Genomic DNA, 18,018 nt, shown 5'->3' with positions numbered 1-18,018 from the left:
ATTCTTCTGATATCTTACCTTAATTTTTTTTTGGTCCATGACATGTATCTACCGTAATTTATTTACTCTATGGTGTTCTGGATAATATTAGTTATGGAATGCCTAATAACAAAAGTATTGCAACATTGATTCAAAACAGACAAAAAAAAAATGCATGGTTTAGAAATTCGCATATCTCTACCTAATAAGAAATTTTCAGCCCATAATTTTTCGTCCAGCCCATTCTTTTCGTAGTCCAACAACCGGCTCACTCCTTCCTATTCTGCTCGCCTCAGCACAAGTTACCCGTCCCGTCCTTCCCTTCCTCTCCCGTCCCATATTCTTTCCTCGCGCTGGGACCTCGCTCGCCGGGAGATGGACGGCGGCGGCGCTCAGGCTGCCAACGGCGGCAACCCAGGCCGCCCAGCGCCCGTCCCGGCCGTCTCAGGCCCGTGCACCGGGAGATGGACGACGGCAAGATCAGCCCGGCCGCCCGTCATGGCCGTCGCAGGTCTGCGTCCCCCCGCCAGTCACGTCCGTCGGAGGACCCCAGGCCGGACGCCGCGGTAGTTGGAATCCGTCACAGGCCCGTGCTGGCATGCCCGTCCTGGCCGTCGCAGGCCCCCAGGCCTTTCCCGTGCGGGAGTCGGAATCAAATCGTGAACTATATCAGTATGTTACGAGTTCCATGTCCGACACGAATTGCTTTTCCACGATTGCTTCCGCTTTTTGTTTTTCCGCGATTGCTTCCGCTTATATATTACTGCTGCCATTGGGAAATCCTCGAAGAACAAGTACCTGATCTCGCCGAGCAGACCTTGCCTTTGAATTCGTACCTGATCTCGCCGAGCAGACCTCACCTTCGAATTCGAGCTGAGCAAGAACGAAATCCTTTGATCTTGCCATACACACGATCGACAAGGTTAGCTTTCTCAGTGATTGTTCTTATACAGTGCATCTATTTTAGAGACACTTGCCTGTTTGATGGTGTTGCGAGATTGATGGTGTTGGAAGAGCACGCTGAGTTCTTATCGCTGTGGAAGGGGCTATATGCTGCTTGTCAATAGTTGGTAGGAGGCAAATATGTTTGCGTGCGACTTTGAATAGCAGTGATTTTTCTGATTGCATACAAGAGTAGCACTAGGAAGAAATATCCTCACAAGCTGATGCTTGTCCTGACCCTTTTTAAGAGCATTTTTTTGGTTGCTGACTATATGCCATGCCACTTGAGTATTTTGTGAAAGAGCTAGCATTTTACTATTTGAGTTATGTTGCATGGATCTATGGTAGTTGTACTTGAGTCACTAGTGGAGAAATGAGATCTAGTCCCGGTTGGGAACTAGCTCTACTCCCGGATTCCCAACCGGGATTAGCAATCCGGGAGTAAAGGTTGGGACCTTTAGTCCCGGGCACATAACTGGGACTAAAAGTTCATCCCTAGGAGAAAAAATAAACGAAATACTAGGGAGACCTCTCTTGCGGTGTATGAGATTCGAACTCAGGACCTCTCTCCTCGCACATAAACTCCTTACCAACTCAGCTGTACACCACATGTGACAGAGTCCTGGACACTCTCCTTTTGAATTGACCCATGGGGTACCTTTAGTCCCGGGTGAAAGACCTTTAATCCGGGTTGGTGATACCAACCGGGACTAAAAGGTCACTCTTTAGTCCCAGTTGATGTTACAAACCGGGACTAAAGGTTGAAGGACCTTTAGTCCGGGTTGGTAACACCAACCGGGACTAAAAGGTTGACCTTTGGTTCCGGTTTTAGACTCCAACCGGGACTAAAGGTGGCATGCTGCGAAAGCCTGCCAGGACAGGAGCCTTTAGTCCCGGTTGCTAGCTCCAACCGGGACTAATTCTCCCTCTACTCCCGGACGCAAAAAATATTGAGACTAAAGCCCAAAATCGAAGTAGATGAAAAGTTATTTCTCTACTAGTGAGTTATGCTTTTTTTTTACAGAAAATGGATCATAGCGTTGAATCAAACACTGTTGAGGATTTTGATGACTGGTCCTTAAAGAAAGCAAAATGTTCTCAACTGGATTTGTTGGCATGATAAATGTTGACGCAATTCCCTCAGCTACATCACCAACCATAGAGACATTATCTTCAGTTTCTGAATTTGTAGATGAGCAGATGAGTGAAGAAAATCTTTCATCGGATGATGATAAACAACCTGAAGAACATAAACAGACAAATGTTGGTGAAACGTATGACTATCTCCCTTGCGTTCAACGTGTGACTATCTCCCACAAGCCACAAGTTTTTTTTTCCATTTATGTGTACTTCTGTATGTAGTCTTTTCATTATAATGCCGAGGATATAAAGCCAATCTGTATTGAATTTTATGCAGATTATGCATTGACCAATATGGACTTATGTGCTCAAATAATTATAGAAACATCTTTGGAAAATGATTTACTGGTGAAGATGGATGAAATATCTGTCAAACAACATCAATTATTGTGCCTCCTAGACCAAAGCAAATGGTTAAACGATGATGTAGGTACACCTTATTGGAAGAAAATATTTTTTCATTCTTGGTATTATTTATTCTTCACCTCACGGCATCTTGGGTTGACAGTGGGCTCCAATTGATGTACAAAATGCGCGTTCGCTGCAACTGCAACTCACTCTCTAATTTCTGGGAATCATAAATCCAGGCTATCGGTAAAGATGCAAATTGTCAAATCGTCCAGGCTCTTACGCTTGCACACTGGATACTGCTTCTGTTTGCTGTCATGTGCTCTTTCTGTTTCAGAACAAATTAGTACAGGTCACCTTTCTACCACTAGAATCTTTTTTTTTGCTGCAGTTGTAGGAGATCTTTGAGCTAAAATTCCTTCTCTGAACTAGCAAAGTTAGTTTCCTGATTAGAGAGTAGCTGGGCCCTGTGTCTGGTTCAGTTATTAACTTAAAATCTTGAACTAGCAACTGCCTTACTTTTCAGTTTTACATGATGATGTTCTGAAAATTGTGAGCCCAAAGATGTAGGTCCAATCATTTTAGCTAAGTATTGAAACAAATTTATGACTATCAATATGACTTAGTGATATGGCTAGGAATCTGGGAACTCTATTGATGACTGGAAGGTGATTACAATGGCTGAATTACTAGAACAGCAGTAGTAGTAGTGAGGATCGCCCTCCCTGGAAGGCTCTGATCTGCTAACTCTAGTTCTGCCTGCCTCTAATCCCGGCCGCACTAGTGGTTATTTTACCCACATGCGTGGCTGAGGACACTTCCTACTATTATTAGCTAATTGACCATGCACTAGCACTAGAGGCAGCCGCACACCCACATGAGCGGCTGAGGACACAACTAGCTGATCCAATTGTCCAGGCTCTAGCCACTAGAGGCAGCCACATCCTTCTTCATCCTATTATACTGCTACCCAATGAATGAGTCCACAACACTTCCACCCTCCTTTCGAAACAGCTCGTACTCAAGCTTGAATTTGGAATAGGTGGTCTTGAATTCTTGAGCAGCTCCCTGGTGGAATCAGTGGAACTTTGGCCAAGCCAGTGCACCAGAACCTCCCACACACCATGGTTCAGGCGTGCGCGAACAATGTGTCCAGGCTCCGGGACAACATGGCCGTGGATGACCGTGGGCAGTGGAACAATGTCCGTCGGTGTAGTGCCGTGGTACTTCTTCAGGAACACCACATGTAAAACATTGTGGATGCGCGCCTTGTTTGGAAGTTGGAGGCGATAAGCAACCGAGCCAATGCGCTCGATCACCTTAAAGGGGTCATATAGTAGCGGAGTGCAAGCTTGGCATTCTGGCTGCTCTTGATGGTCATCGCAGCGTGCTGGTGTAGACGGAGCTACACCCGGTCATGAGCTTGAAGGAGCCGTTCCCGGACAGCAGCTAGGAATTCATCCCTATTTGTCAGCTGCTTGTCCAAGGCAGCCACCCTGGAGAGGTTGGGCTGGTATGAAGCTGAGGTTGGTGGAGTTCGGCCATAAACCACCTCAAACGGCTCGCTGGCACAAACCGAAGGCAGCGCTAATGGCATGTCGAAGATATCGCCGAACTCAGCTAGGAGCAGTTGAAGGAGGTCCAGGCGTTTGATGGCGTGGAGATCAGGGGCCCTGGTGGTCGTGATGCCGGTCCAGCGAACGTGGTGATCCTGGTGCCAGAACGCCATGGTCTGGAGGTCGAGGTCCCAGAGGATGGGGCCTAGGGACTAGAGCCAGTGGCAGCCCAACACGAGCTCGTAGTCGGGAGGGGCAGGACGAAGAGGTCGATGAGGAACTCCTCGGTGCCAATGCTGATGGGGACGGCAGTGCAGACCCCGACGGACGGGACATACTCCCCGTTGGTGACGCCCATGGTGAGGCCGGGACGCAGCGCGGGCTGGAGGCTGAGGCGGCATGCGGTTTCCGCGGCGATGAAGGAGTGGGTGGACCCAGAGTCCACAAGAGCCCGAATGGACGCACCTGCGACGGAGGCGGCCAGGTGCATGGTGTTGGCCGTCTTGATGCCCGTGAGGGCATGGATGGAGATCGCGAGGTTGGCATCGGAGGCTGGCTCGTTTGCCACAGCGTCGTCGAGCGCGCGCGTCATCATCGAGCTCAATCAGGTAGAGGCCCTTCTTCGTGCAGTTGTGGTCCTGTGTGAACTTCTCAGGGCAGTTGAAGCAGAGGCCGTCCGCACGGCGTTGCGCCATCTCCTGCGCTGTTAGCCGCTTGAAGCACGCGCCTGCTGGGGGAGCAGCCTTGGTTGGGGCTGGTGGGGTCGGAGGCGCGATCTTGGTGGCTGGGGGCGGCGTGTGGGGCACGAACGTCGCTGGCGGCGGCTGCGACCGGATCGGCGGGCTGGTGTGGGACGACGAAAGGTCCACGTCGTCATCCAGGTCCATGGCCCGTGCAAGGCCCATGGCATCGTCGAGGGTAGCAGGGTGTTGGAGCTCGACATCCGTTTGCAGTGGATTGCGGAGGCTGGCGGTGAATATGTTGATTTGGTCCTGCTCCTGGAGTGGCCGGCAGCGTGCGAGCATGGGCAGGAACTGTGCCTTGTACTCCTCGACCGTCCTGGTGCGGTGGAGCTTCATGATGGCGCCGAGCGGGTTGCTGCGCGCCGGCGTCCTGAATGCCCGTTGCACCTTGTCGACGAATTCCGGCCACGTTGGAGCGCCGTGGTTCTGCTCCAGGCGGTAGTACCAGTCCTGGGCAGCACCTTCCATGTAGAAGGAGGCGAGCCACACCCACTCGTCGTCCACCGTGCGATCGGCACAGAAGAACTACTCCGCCTTGTGAAGCCAGGTGACCAGATTGGCGCTGCCGTCGTAGCGCGGGAACCGGAGCTTGTGCTTGCCGTGCTCGCGTGGAGGCGGAGGTGGAGGGGCTCCGTGGTCAGCGTCCTTGTCGCTGTGGGAGCCGCCGGAGGAGAGGTGGTTCGACTGCAGCCGGTTGACGACAACGTTGAGGCGGCTCTGGTCGCCCTTGATCGTCGTCACCTCATTCTTGGAGGAGAGATTGGCTTGGATGGCCTTTAGAGTGGAGTTGAGGTCGTCACCCATGACAGGCGAGAGGATCGAGAGGTTAGCTAATACTAGATGATATGGCTAGGAATCTGAGAACTCTATTGATGACTGGAAGGTGATTACAATGGCTGAATTACTAGAACAGCAACAGTAGAGAGGATTGCCCTCCTTGGGGGGCTCTGATCTGCTAACTCTACTTCTGCCTGCCTCTAATCCCAACAGAACTAGTGGTTATATTACCCACATGCGTGGCTGAGGACACTTCCTACTATTATTAACTAATTGACCATGCACTAGCACTAGACACAGCCGCACACCCACATGAGCGGCTGAGGAGACAGCTACCTGATCCAATTGACCAGGCTCTAGCCACTAGAGGCAGCCACATCCTTCTTCATCCTATTATACTGCTGCCCAATGAATGAGTCCACAACACTTTGGCTGAAATATGCATCATTATTGTTTTCTTACAAGGCTACTGGCTACAGGTTGTGTTATTTGTTCAAACAACTTTCTTTCTGATTTGGCATTGAACCTATTTCTTTTTGGGTGTGTAGTGCAGTACTTACTAGTTAGCACACCAGCAATGGCGGCTACTTACCAAACTGGCCTTGTTGCTGAGCCACAGTTGCTGAACACTGAAATTATCACTTAGAAGGCCAACGACTTTGTTGCTGCCACTAACAGAAAAGACAAATGCATTGGCTACTTGGATGTGTTTGTACACAAGGCACGTGACATCCACAATGTTTGTATCTATCAAAAGCAAGACATGTATGCAAAGCTGTGCTTCACGAGCAGCCCTGATATGTCATGCTCAACCAAGGTGATCAACAGTGCTGGGCGCAACCCCATATTTAAGGAAAGCCTACGGCTTGATGTGGAAACAAAGAAATATGGATGCTTCGTTCAAGTGCGAGATATGGATGTTAAGCATAGTGAGTGATGGAAAGCTGGAGGATCAGCTGCTTGGCTTTGCCCTTGTTCCCCTGGCAGATATTGTAATGGGTGATGGAAAGCTGGTCCAGGAGTTCTCCCAAACATCCACTGACCTGTTCCACACACCAGCTGAATTTGTGCAGCTATCCTTGTCATATACTGGTTGTTCCCTAGATGTTATCCTCATCTCATCACCTAATAAATCAGCGTCAAGAGTGGATGATTCTAGAAATGATCGTGTGGTTCCTTCTCAGCTTGAAAAGATTGTGTTCACAGACCTAAATGTGGAAACAAATAAACCAGAAGTGTCACTGAGAAATTTATTGCTATGAAATCATCTATTTGAGACCCATTGCAACGCACGGGCATTTTTGCTAGTGAATAATAAAAATATCATCTAGCAATTTCACAAAATTGCAACATGGGAATACTATGGCATGTGTACAAGAAGGCATGTGAACTATTACCTGCGGGTGAGATGCTATCGCGCGCCATATACCTTAGTCGTCTTGTGTTGGTAAGATGCATGGTGGCGGCACGGCGTAGCACAGGGATGCACAGTTAAGAGGGCGTGTGGGGAGGCGTGTGGCTGAGGGAGCACTAGGCAGAGACATGTCTATGCCCCTGTATCTTTACCTGGGCCCTCCAGGCACGTGTGGCCCAATGATATGTTTTGGCCTACTGCAACATGACCATGTATCGCATCGAATCACTGCTAAACTGATGCAATAAAAATCACATATTGCATTAGAGTTTAGCACTGTCAATCCATTGCAATAGTACTCCTAATTGCACCCATATTATAAACCACTGTAGTACCACCTACATATTGCATCAAGAATCAATAGTAACACAACCAAATTTGTTGGCTGCAAGTCTGCAACAATTTCTATGTTTTGCATCTCTTATATGAAATCGGTCGACATGAATTACTATCGCATCCGACTCGTTCTCGATGCAACAATGTGTACCTATTGCATCAAATTTGCAAAATTGATGCAATAACAGCCACTTATTGCATCTGATTTGCGTTTGATGCAAGGCAAAGCGACACGGTAGGGTCAAAAATTAGTAGTGTCTGTCAGCTCCAGCCTGCGCCACACCTTGTTGCGGAGGCCCGGAGCAGCAGCAGAGGGCATGGGCACGCGGGCAGGCTGGAACACCACGGATTTGAGCTTGGGTGGTTGGCGGCGTCAGTGAGGCTCTGGCACAGCAGGGTGCGAAGGAGGCGGCGGGTTCGCCGAGGAGAAGATTGGCAGATCCACCGGATCCCGCGGTCAAAGACACGGAGCTCGCCGCCAGTCTCGAAGCTGGAGCCAGCGAGGCCTGCCCGAGGCACAGAACTGTCATCGCAGCTCCCTCTCCACCATCAGTGGCCGCTGTAGAGTTAAAATAACATCCTTTCCGGATCTTCAACTTCTCCCCAGTCGAGCAGCTCCTCCTCGTCTTCAGTCGGGCTGAAGAGGTTGGGGCGTGATTTTGGTGGTGGACGCCTGCACCGGAGGTGATGCCGGAGGTGTCGGGTGGGAGGGCTCTCGCTCGCCGTGTCGCTCCATTGCTCTAGTAAGCTGCCCTCAATGTTCCTCTTTCCCTCATCTGTAACTTCTTTGGAAAAAAAATCATATGATGGCCAAGTTTTAGTTAAAATATTTTGAGCACTTCCCTGCATCCCACCACCACACGCTGAACTACATGGCACGCAGCATCTCAGAAGAGGACGTTCTTTTTAAGATAGAAATGGAGAAATAAAATGCGAAATTTTGCTGTTGGCGCAAGGAGGAAGGAGGACTTTTCCTTCATCAAAACGACAAAGGTACCTTATGGTCGATGAGGAGAAGCTATATTTAATTGAATATGTGTCCAGCATTTTACGGCTGATGTCAATCAGTATTTGATTAATTCTGGCTTGTGCCAATAGCACACTTGGCCGGTCCAACGTACGTGGAGTGAAGCAAGATGAATAATTATAGGCCCGTATATAGCTAAAGGTTCTGCGTTCACTACTACTACGCCGCAATTATGGCATCCCCGTGAGGCATTTTAATATAGAGTTAAATGCATGTGAGGTCTACTTATGCAGTGGTTTTAGTTAGGTCAATCAACTCCAAAAGTTGGTTTTCGGCTACATTAACTTTTTAAATGGTTCAAAATAGCTCCATATATACCCCTTCGTTTGGCCCATTGATGTAACTTTTTGGTCCATAGACTTTTTTTAATTGAATCACCGCAGGTCTATACTCCTTTGTTTGGCTCTTAGATCTGACATGACACGTGGAATCAATAGCTAGCATAACATAATTTTGGTATTAGTCCCTCCTGCCTCCCTTTTCATTCCTTGCTCTGTTCCTAAGCGCGCAAGGTAGTGAGAGAGCAAGCATTAGAGAGCGACACGAATGCAGGAGACGGTGGCGCGAGGCATAGGGCTACATAGGCACACTGCAGAGATGTGGTGGCGCGTGTGTCCCACAAGTGATCTCCATGCAATTCTCTCTTCCCCAAATAAATATAGGCACAAGTATGGCCTGATTCGGCCGACGGAGGACTCACCAGCTATAATGGATGGGACTGTGAGTTTCACCACTCACCCGCGCACCCTAAGAGTGGTTTTAATATGTCAGGTGGAGCCCAACAGCAGGTCAGCATGTAAACTATGGGCATTCAGCGATGATGTTTACTAGGTCAAAGGGAGCAGACTGCAAGCATTGTTATGGTCGACAACATCATCATGTACGTTTGGACAACATCATCATCTACGTTTGTGCTTACACATACATTGTTTTCACCTAAAAGAGCCAAAAGCTACTACACAAATTTTAGTGTGTATAAATACACATATACATAGAACATGTATCATCGTCATAGGCTACTGCGTTCTTCTTCTTCTCCGGAGGTTGTCATGTATTTCTTTGTTAGTTGGTACGTAGTGCATTCAACTAAGACATCTGCTTAGTACGAAACTATGATAGCATTAGTTCGAAACAACATGTTATGTTTCTATTGATTATGACAATGTTGTACATTATTGATTTTTATTGGTATTGTAACAGTTTCAAAATAGAGAAAAGCTAAGGATAGTACGTGATCATGGCTGCCCCTGCTTTTGGTCCCGCTGGCTTGAGGACAACGTGGCCCGAACTGGTAAACTGGGGCATTTGTGAAGCAATTGTCAAAATTTTTCAAGAGCGGAGAGACATCAAAGGGGTACGACTCGTAATGGGCGACTCGGAGCCACCTGAAGGTGACGGAGGCGTTGTACGCCTTATTATCAACATCTACATCGATCAACACTTTGTCCCATACGTTGCTGGCCCGCCGGCGCCGCCTCCACGTATTGGCTAGGTTGCCTAGCAAAGGCTACCTTATACTTTTTTATGCCTTGATATATGAAAGGCAAGCATCAATTGAATAATGCGAGCGAATGTGACATCTGAACTTGCTTTCATGGTTAATTTCATATATGTATGTGTCTGTGATGAATCTATTCAGTAGTGTCCTACTCAATATATGAAATAATAAACAATGAGATGTCTTGTGTTGATGAGTAACGTATGTCATCTGAAGTATCAGTCCTTTTTAGGCACAATTATGTCATGAGAAATTGGCAAGCAATATTTGACACTCACTATAAGTAATGGGATGGAGCAACAATGTGATGGTGAATTTAATTTCATTTACCCTAAATTTATTATGCCTCGTATCATGCGCCGCCTCTACATTCTTTCTTTCTGCATATTTAACATATACAAGGATAGCTCCTAAAAAATAATATAGTTATCGTGAAAAAAATATTAATTTAATATATAATTTAACGAATCATTAATTATATAATAACTATCATGAAATTATAAACTATAAAACACTATTAGAAATATGCACTTCTATAATGAAAATCTTAATGACGAATCCAATCCTATCATAGAAGATTGCTTTGTATGATGAATATTTTTGTTTCGTCAAAGATCATTGGTGACAATCCTCCAATCCATCCTATCTATGACGAAATCAGTCATCGTCGTAAAAAAACGTCATAGAACAGCACAGGGTTTCATCACGGATCACTCGCGCAACCGTTCCTGCTAATCTATGACAATCCTCTTTAGAACTGTGATGACCAGGGCTTCATCATTGAACTAATTACACATCTGTGGCGAACAGTTTTTGATTTGTAACGAACAACACTTCATCATAAATCACCACACGGTCCTTTCTCCATTCGACGTGTACCTGTGGGACCTGCTGCTCTATCTGATGTGTACTTATGGGACCTGTAGTTATTCATCTGTGACTCTTACAGTTCATCATAAAAGTCTCCGCTCGGTCCTTTCTCCATCCGACGTGTACATGTGGGACCCTTCTCCATCCGACCTGTGGGACCTGATGGCTTACGTGTCATGTGTACCTATGGGACCTTTCTCTATATTCGTCCAACCTATGGGTCCCGACGACTTGCATGTCACTTGTACCATGTGTGCCACCGGGGTTTAATTTCTCAAAAAAGGTATGATACCTGGGAGTCAAACCTAGGATCTGGACCAAGGAATGGAACGTCTTTACCATTGCGCTAGACGCCTGGTTGTGTTGATATCTCTTTGGTGTCGCTATAGTATCCTATTGTCCTTGTGGATGCCCTACAGGTTAACCTAAATTGGATATCCCCTGCAAGTGAAAACAAATATGTGCCCACTGGACTTACGGCAGCAGCGACGGAGGTGGAGGCGGAGGATCCCCGGTCTGCTGTGGTGGCTCATGCATCCTTTTGGTGGTGCGGCGGGGCTCTCTCGGTGGAGCATGGTGGCATTGTCGTTTATGTGATCAGGTGTGTGCCGAGGCAGAGGCGGCTTATAGCTGAGCCGTGCCAGTTCATAGAACAAAGGTGTGGGTACCTGTCGATGTTTCACCACCGATAGCCTGCCACGGGGGTACCCAGGGCAGTATGTTCGGGCTTCGGCGTATGCCGAACTCGATGGTTTACGCAAGAGATAGCCGATTTATCCTGGTTCAGGCCCTCGATCGTAGATCGAGTAATAACCTTACGTCCAGTCGGCCTTAGCCTTTGCGTTGGATTGATTGTCAAGTGTTTTTGTTGTACAATCGTCCTTCTCTCAGGAGCCCTGCCCTCCTTTATATAGTCAGGAGGCCAGAGTCCTAGTCGGTTTACAATGAGATTTCCTAATAGGATTACCTAATAGTTCTACTACTACGATTATATGGGAAGAATCCTAGTTGGACTAGATCTTCTTTCTACCTTGCGGGGTATCCTGTGGGTCCCGCATCGACAAGCCCCCGAGCACTTCATGGTTGAGCTCTGAAAATCTCGCTCTGCTCCTTCTAGTCTTGTTGAGTAGGAACAAAATGTCATCTGAGCATTTTTTGGAGTGAAACCTTGTAGCGCTTCTTGGGATCTTTGGGTGGTGAGTGCTTTTTGAAGAAAAAGTGCATCCATCTGGTTGTAGCCCCCGAGCCTCTTGCTATTTGGAACAAGGAGCTGGAGGATCTTGTCTTGAAGTTGCCCTGATTGTTCGTTGAAATTTTATCAAAAAGAACTCGAACATGGCTTGTTCCGGGTTCTTTTTGCCGTAATGTCTCGAAGTGGTCTGCGTTGAGGAAGCCTATTGGTGACGTGCGCTTTTTCGAAGAAAAAGTGCACTCACTGAGTGTAGCCCCCGAGCCTCTTGCTATTTGGAACAAAAAGTTGGAGGGTCTTGATCCTTTATGTTGTTTGAAAATTTTGTGTTCTGAAGTAGTCCCCGAGACTTGGATTACGTCATCATCCGAGTAGTTTTGCGGTAAGCAGCCTCCGAGCTTATGTCAAAAAATTGCACTCACTGAGTGTAGCCCTCGAGCCTCTTGCTTTTGTTTGCAAAAGTTGGAGGGTCTCCTGCGGCCCCGTGCTTTCTCCGAGTTCTTCTTTTTAGAAAAGAAGTTGGATGAAGAGTCTTGATGTGTCGTCGTTGTAGTCTTGAGTTTCTTGTATTCCTGGTCCTTTGTCTTTGGTTCCGAGCCTCCGGGAATAGGTGAAAATGAAGGCCGATCTCCCTGGCTCAGTGTTGTTTAAGCTATGATGCTGGCCAAGCCCCCGAGCGTATATCCGTGTTGTTTTGTTTAGGAAGAACTCAGATGCGTGGTTTTGGCGTATTCTTTGATAGTTTTGCTGTTGTCAGATGTAGTTGTATGGTGGTGGTTGAGTGTAAATGCCTTTTGTTCACGGGTTGTACTGTGCTGGTATATTCTTCCGAATATGCCCGTCTTCGAGTACCGCTTCCTCTCGCCTGAGTCGTCCATTATTGTGTCCTGTCTTTTCACTGTGTCCTTTGTTAGGCCTATTTCGATGGTACTCCTAGTCCATGTGCGCCGATCCTTTGGTCTATAAATACTATCCCTGAGTGCTTGTTTTTATTCATTGGATATTCTGTTGAAACCTTGGTGGTCATGAACATGGTAGTTTGTGAAGTAGAGCAGCCCCCGGGCATGTTTTGTAGTTTCTGTGTGTCTTGTCGTAGATGGAGGAAGTCTTGTGATAGGGATTAGAGGTAGGCTGATCCCGCGACAGCATTGTGCCAGGATGTACGTGGTGGTAGTTGGAGGAAGTCTTGTGATGTGGGCTTCGTTCCTTCATCCGGCAGTTCTGGGTTGATCCTCATCGCCTGTCTTGAGACCGTCCGGTGCAGATCAACACCATATCTAGCATCACATCGGTCTTGGGTAGACAGATGCCTGCCGGTCTTCTATGCTCCATGTTGCCCTGCCGTGCTGTCGATTTCCGCCTTGGATGCACTGCGTCCGTCCCTTGAAGAAAACAGTGTAACTGATGGCGGTTTGTCCTTCCGAGTAGCAATTTGGGACACGTAGTCGTTCCAGAGCCTAGTCGTGTCCGTGTTCCTCTTTGCTACTTTGCTTTTCGTGGTGCTGAGTTCGTTGGGTCTTGTAAGATTTGTAATCTTCTATTTTTGAAGTCGCTTGTAATGTAACGAATCTTGTCTTCTGAGTTGTCTTTGACTTTTCTGTTGTGATCCCTGTCGTTCATGAGACTACCAAGTTCTTTCTTACATAACCGGGTTCTTTTGTTCCTCGTGAGGTAGCCCTTTCTTTCTTCTTTCTTTCTTCTTGGTTTGACGGGTCGTTCTTGTATCAATCTGATAATCCTGCCGTGGCATTGGACGGATAAGTCTAAAAATCTGCCCGTTGGTTTTTACCGTTGTGAGGATTCGTGCCCTCCGTCGTTTTAGCTGCGTCGGTAAATGGACCATTGCGTTCCCACGCTGTGCTTTAACGGGCCTTGTGGGCCGTTTGTATTACTGAAAAATCTATTTAAAGACCTTTTATCTTCCTTTCCCTTGTCGCCCAACTCTTGCCTTTAAACCCTAGTTCTCAGAAATCTGCCGCCGTCATTATCGCCATCACCCGAGCACCATCATTCTAGCTTCATCTTCCTTAGCGCCTTTTTTGCTTCCGCCAGTTCATGGGAAACAAGAAAACCGCAAGCAAGTCTTAGGCGACCTTCGTGGATGAGGAGTCATCCCTGTCTTTGATTGAAAACCAGGAGTTCATGGCCATGAGGGCAGCTCAGAAGGTTTGGCCGGCTCCAACAACAAGTGAAGACCAGCTGCGTGAGCTCGTTAGTGATGGCTTGATCCAAAGCAAAGTCATCACTGAATGGAGAGTTCCGGGCGAGCATCGGGTTCCGGCTCCGGGTCCTGGTGAGATTGTCCTTTTTGTTTCCTTTGTCCGCGCTGGACTTTGTCTTCCTGCTTCCGCCTTCCTTCATCAGTTTCTTGGTTATTTCGGGGTTAGTCTGAACCATCTAACCCCCAATGCTGTTCTCCATCTTTCTGTTTTTGTTCACCTTTGTGAAGCCTTCCTTGGGATCCCTCCTTCTCTATCTCTTTTTCGCTTTTTCTTTCGTCTGAAACCTCAACCCCGCCGTGAAGAAACCAGTGCCCTCGGCGGTTGCGGGATTCAGTTTCGCCAGGGTCTCAAAATTAAGTTTTTTGACTATGACCTGGTTGATTCTGTCAAAGATTGGCGTGCCGAGTGGTTTTATGCTGCCAATTTGATCCCTTCTCTTGTTGTTCACTCCGGATCTGGTCCTGTGGTGAATGACCGATGGGACAAGAAGCTTGAGTCACCTGCTGAGATTCAAGCGATCCAGCCACTCCTTGATAGGATTAGCATGTTGAAACAACAGGGATTGACCGGCTTTGGTATTGTCTCAAGCTTTCTTCGTCGCCGGGTTCAGCCCTTGAAAGAGCGGGAACATCTTGGCTTTGAGTATTCTGGGGCCGAGGATCCTTCACGCATGGTCCCAGCTCTTGAGCTAACCGGTGAGGAGGTACTCGAGCGCCTCCAGAAGATGCTGAAAGGAGTGAGCGTCATTCCTCCTGCCGTCTCTGAGTTCTCGGCCATCAACCCGCCCCCAGCTGTGAGTTGTCTATCTTTTTTATTTGAGTTCTTTATGTACTCTTGCTGCATCCGTTCTTGCTTAGCTTTTCCTTGTCTCGGTGTTTTATCTTTTTTCGCAGGAGCTTGGGCGGAATTTTGTCGATTCGATCCCCCTTGGTGTTCTCCCTGCCATGGCGAAGACAGGGGATCGTCTAGCTGGTACTTCTACAATTAGTAAGTCTCAAACCTTTACAGCCCTTCCTGGGGTTTCTTTCAGATTTGTTGATGTATATGAAGAGTATGTTCCTCGTCTAGTCCCTCGCGGTCCTCGCAGTGTCCCGAAGAGGGGGCGAATGGATGGGTCTTCATCTGGCTTGCCTGTCTCTAAGAAGCCTTGCAAACCAAGTACTCCCTCAGGTACTCCAGTTGTTGCTAGCATGCTCTTAGGTGAGCACATTTAATACTCTTTGTTCTTTTATTTTCATGTTTCTCTCTTGAACCGAGTACTTTTCGTCTCCTTTTCAGCGGGTGCTCTGGTTTCGTTGGCTGAGGAAGAAGAGGATGATGAAGTCCCCCTCATCATGCGGCGGTGAGTTGTTTTTCATATTCTTGTTGCATTGAATTTCTCCTCTTTGTTTTGAATTTTAGTCTTGGACTTTTTGAAGTAATCGGAGGTCGGGTGTGAGTTCTTCCGAGGCTCCCGCGCCGACTTCTTCTGAAGCTCCGGTGTCGAGTTCTTTGGTTGCCTCTGTCCCGAGCTGTACCGCTCCTCCGGTGCGGAGTTCTTCTACGGCTCCAGCCCTAGCTTCTTCTTCCGCCCCGGCTTCTTCCACGGCTCCAGCCCTGGCTTCTTCCGCGGCCCCGTTGTCTGCTATCCCGCTCCCGTCGCCGGGTGGCGGGGACGTCTTCGCCGTCGTGGTTCCCCCTGCGAGGCCTTCTCTTGGTTTCGCGAAGAAAAAAGTAGTCGGGTGAGTAAATTCTAGCTTTATCTTTTTGGCTTTTATCTTCTTCTGGTTCTTATTGGTGCTTCCTTTTATCACTTTTCAGTGTTTCGTCTTCTCTAATTTCTTCATCGACTTCTTCTCTGCCTCCCGCCGTGCCAACGAGTTCCGAGCCTCGGGACTCACAACATTGTGTTGATGAAGTCGCCGCGGGGGCTTCAGAGCTACCTGGCGGAGTTGCGGACTTGGTCGCTCCGGAGGTAACTGTGGCCATCGCGCCGGGTTCTTCTGAGGGTTTGGCTCCGGCTTCCCTGGAGGTCGCTTTGGTCATTCCTCCTTCGCCCCAGCCGGCCTCTCCTTCCCCTTCTCTTGTCTCCGGCGGCCCCTCCTTTTTCCGGTGACATGGTGCAATAGTTCGATGCCACTCATCGGTTATCGGAGCTGACCGTAGCCAGGGGGAGCTTGTCGACCCTCGTGACTTCTTTTGGTGAAAAGCTCCAGGTAGGTTTTACTGCTGCTCCTCTTTTGTATGCTTGTTTTTTCTTCTATCCTTACGCTTTGTTTCTCTTTGCTTCTTTTTGCTCAGTCTTTCTCTCGTGATCATTCTGGCTTCTTTTTCTCATCTGAAAATGAGAGGAAGTTGTCTTCGGAGGTGGACGCTCTGAAAGCCGATCTTGACCTTCTCCGGGTTGAGTTGGAGACGGAGCGTCAAATGCACCAAAAGGAGGAGAAAGCCCTTCGCGCCCGGGTAGTGGTGACGGAGAAACAGAGAGATGCTGCGGTGGAGTCTACGAAGAATGAATGCAAAGGTGCCGCGGGTTCTGCCTGTTTCTTCTTGTATTTTGACTTCTTTTTCCGCTGACTTGTTCTTGGGTGTTCTGTCTAGCTCTCCGAGTTGAGAAGCAGAAGCTCTCGGAGAGTATTGATGAAATGAGGGCCCTTGTCCGTTCTAGTCATAATAGAGCTGAGGAGGTAATTACTCATGCTGAGGAAGAACTCGCCCTTGCTAGGCTGATTAGGCGTGGAGTTGACAGAGATCTTGTGCAGGCCCAGAAAACCATTGAAGGCTTGTCCGGGAAGCTGGCGACGGCTACCGAGAATTGGAATGCTTTGTGGAAATCTTTTCGTTCGGTAGCCGATGTCCTCCGGACTCCAGCGGATGACGGGCAATCTTGGGCGCAGTTCATTCCCCAGATTCTGACTCGTTTCCAAGAGTTCGCGAAGAGGTGTGCCCAAGTATGTACCAAGAATGTGCTGGCCCAGGTCCGGGTCCTTGCTCCAGAAGCGCCTCTCTCCAAGATAGCAGAAGAAGCTGAAAGCCAAGAATATCTTGACGCCATTGAAAGGATGGAGCCCGAGGTTGAAGATCTAGCCAGTAGGGTTGTAGATAGTCTAAATATTGATATTTCCCTTTCTGATGACAACGCCTGACTCGATTGAGCGTCCTCTTGTAATATTACACTTCTTTTTAAATGAAGATTCTTTATTTTTGTCGATGTATTCTTTGCCTGGGTGCGGTTGAAGTTACTTGACTTGCTGAGTACCTTGTCTTGTTCCCGTCTCTGCTCCGTAAGACAACTCTGTGCGTTATTCTGACGAGGCCCCTCGATTTGTCGAGTACTTTGTGATCCGTGCTATGACTTGTCCGTCGAGTGCTTTGTCCGTGCTATGACTTGTTGGATGTAGGTCTTTGCGTTAACAACCTTTCGCCTGCGCTATGTAAAACGACTTGGTATAGAATGTTGCCTCAACAAACTTCGGCATCCGAGTGCTTTCTTGAGTGGCGCTTGTGCTTTTCTGAGGAAAAAGTATTCCTATCTGGATGTAGCCCCCGAGCCTCTTGCTTTTCAGAATGAAGTGCTGGAGGGTCTTTTGACGTTAAAATTTCGGTCGACTTAGCCAATTTGCTTTTTGTTAGCTTTTAGCTACCCTCATCGGCGAGTTCAAGCATTTTTTCAGCTATTTTGCTCTTGGCTGGGATGCTCAGGCATGTTTTCAGCCATTTTGCTTTTTGTTTTGGGTGTTAGCTTTTAGCTACCCTCATCAGCGGGCTCAAGCATTTTTTCAGCTATTTTGCTCTCGGCCGGAATGCTCAGGCATGTTTTCAGCCATTTTGCTTTTTGTTTCGGGTGTTAGCTTTTAGCTACCCTCATCGGCGGGCTCAAGCGTTTTTCAGCTATTTTGCTCTCGGCCGGAATGCTCAGGCATGTTTTCAGCCATTTTGCTTTTTGTTTCGGGTGTTAGCTTTTAGCTACCCTCATCGGCGGGCTCAAGCGTTTTTTC

At 48.0% G+C, this 18,018-nt stretch overlaps 1 protein-coding gene, 1 long non-coding RNA gene and 1 pseudogene across 2 annotated transcripts; 2 read left to right on the top strand and 1 right to left on the bottom strand.

Annotated features, from left to right (window-relative positions):
- The first annotated feature begins 319 nt into the window (after positions 1 to 319).
- LOC136490110 (uncharacterized) lies at positions 320 to 2,059 on the top strand. Its single transcript, XR_010767518.1, has 3 exons — positions 320 to 651; positions 769 to 901; positions 1,946 to 2,059. It is a non-coding gene; the product is annotated as an uncharacterized lncRNA (long non-coding RNA).
- On the bottom strand, positions 2,047 to 5,654 carry LOC136490109 (uncharacterized). Its single transcript, XM_066486594.1, has 2 exons — positions 4,431 to 5,654; positions 2,047 to 2,161 (listed from the first exon to the last, which is right to left on the bottom strand). Exons 1-2 carry the CDS (start codon positions 5,174 to 5,176, stop codon positions 2,140 to 2,142), a joined length of 768 nt encoding a protein of 255 aa, XP_066342691.1. The 5' UTR covers positions 5,177 to 5,654; the 3' UTR covers positions 2,047 to 2,139.
- Positions 5,655 to 6,062: 408 nt separating this feature from the next.
- Positions 6,063 to 6,747, top strand: LOC136488503 (uncharacterized; annotated as a pseudogene).
- The last annotated feature ends 11,271 nt before the right edge of the window (positions 6,748 to 18,018 follow it).

Source organism: Miscanthus floridulus, chromosome 10 (genome assembly GCF_019320115.1).
Source record: "Miscanthus floridulus cultivar M001 chromosome 10, ASM1932011v1, whole genome shotgun sequence".
Lineage (NCBI taxonomy): Eukaryota > Viridiplantae > Streptophyta > Magnoliopsida > Poales > Poaceae > Miscanthus > Miscanthus floridulus.
The sequence above is the reverse complement of the archived record's forward strand: the minus strand, read 5'-3'. Positions and strand labels throughout refer to the sequence as shown.

What these genes read in the sequence shown, in the direction of transcription:
- LOC136490109 (XM_066486594.1), bottom strand. Translation starts at nt 5,176, where the DNA reads ATGGAAGGTGCTGCCCAGGACTGGTACTACCGCCTGGAGCAGAACCAC. An exon ending in CCTGGCCGCCTCCGTCGCAG is followed by an intron (nt 2,162 to 4,430) that starts GTGCGTCCATTC and finishes TATGTTCTTCAG; the next exon opens with GTTGTTTATCATCATCCGAT.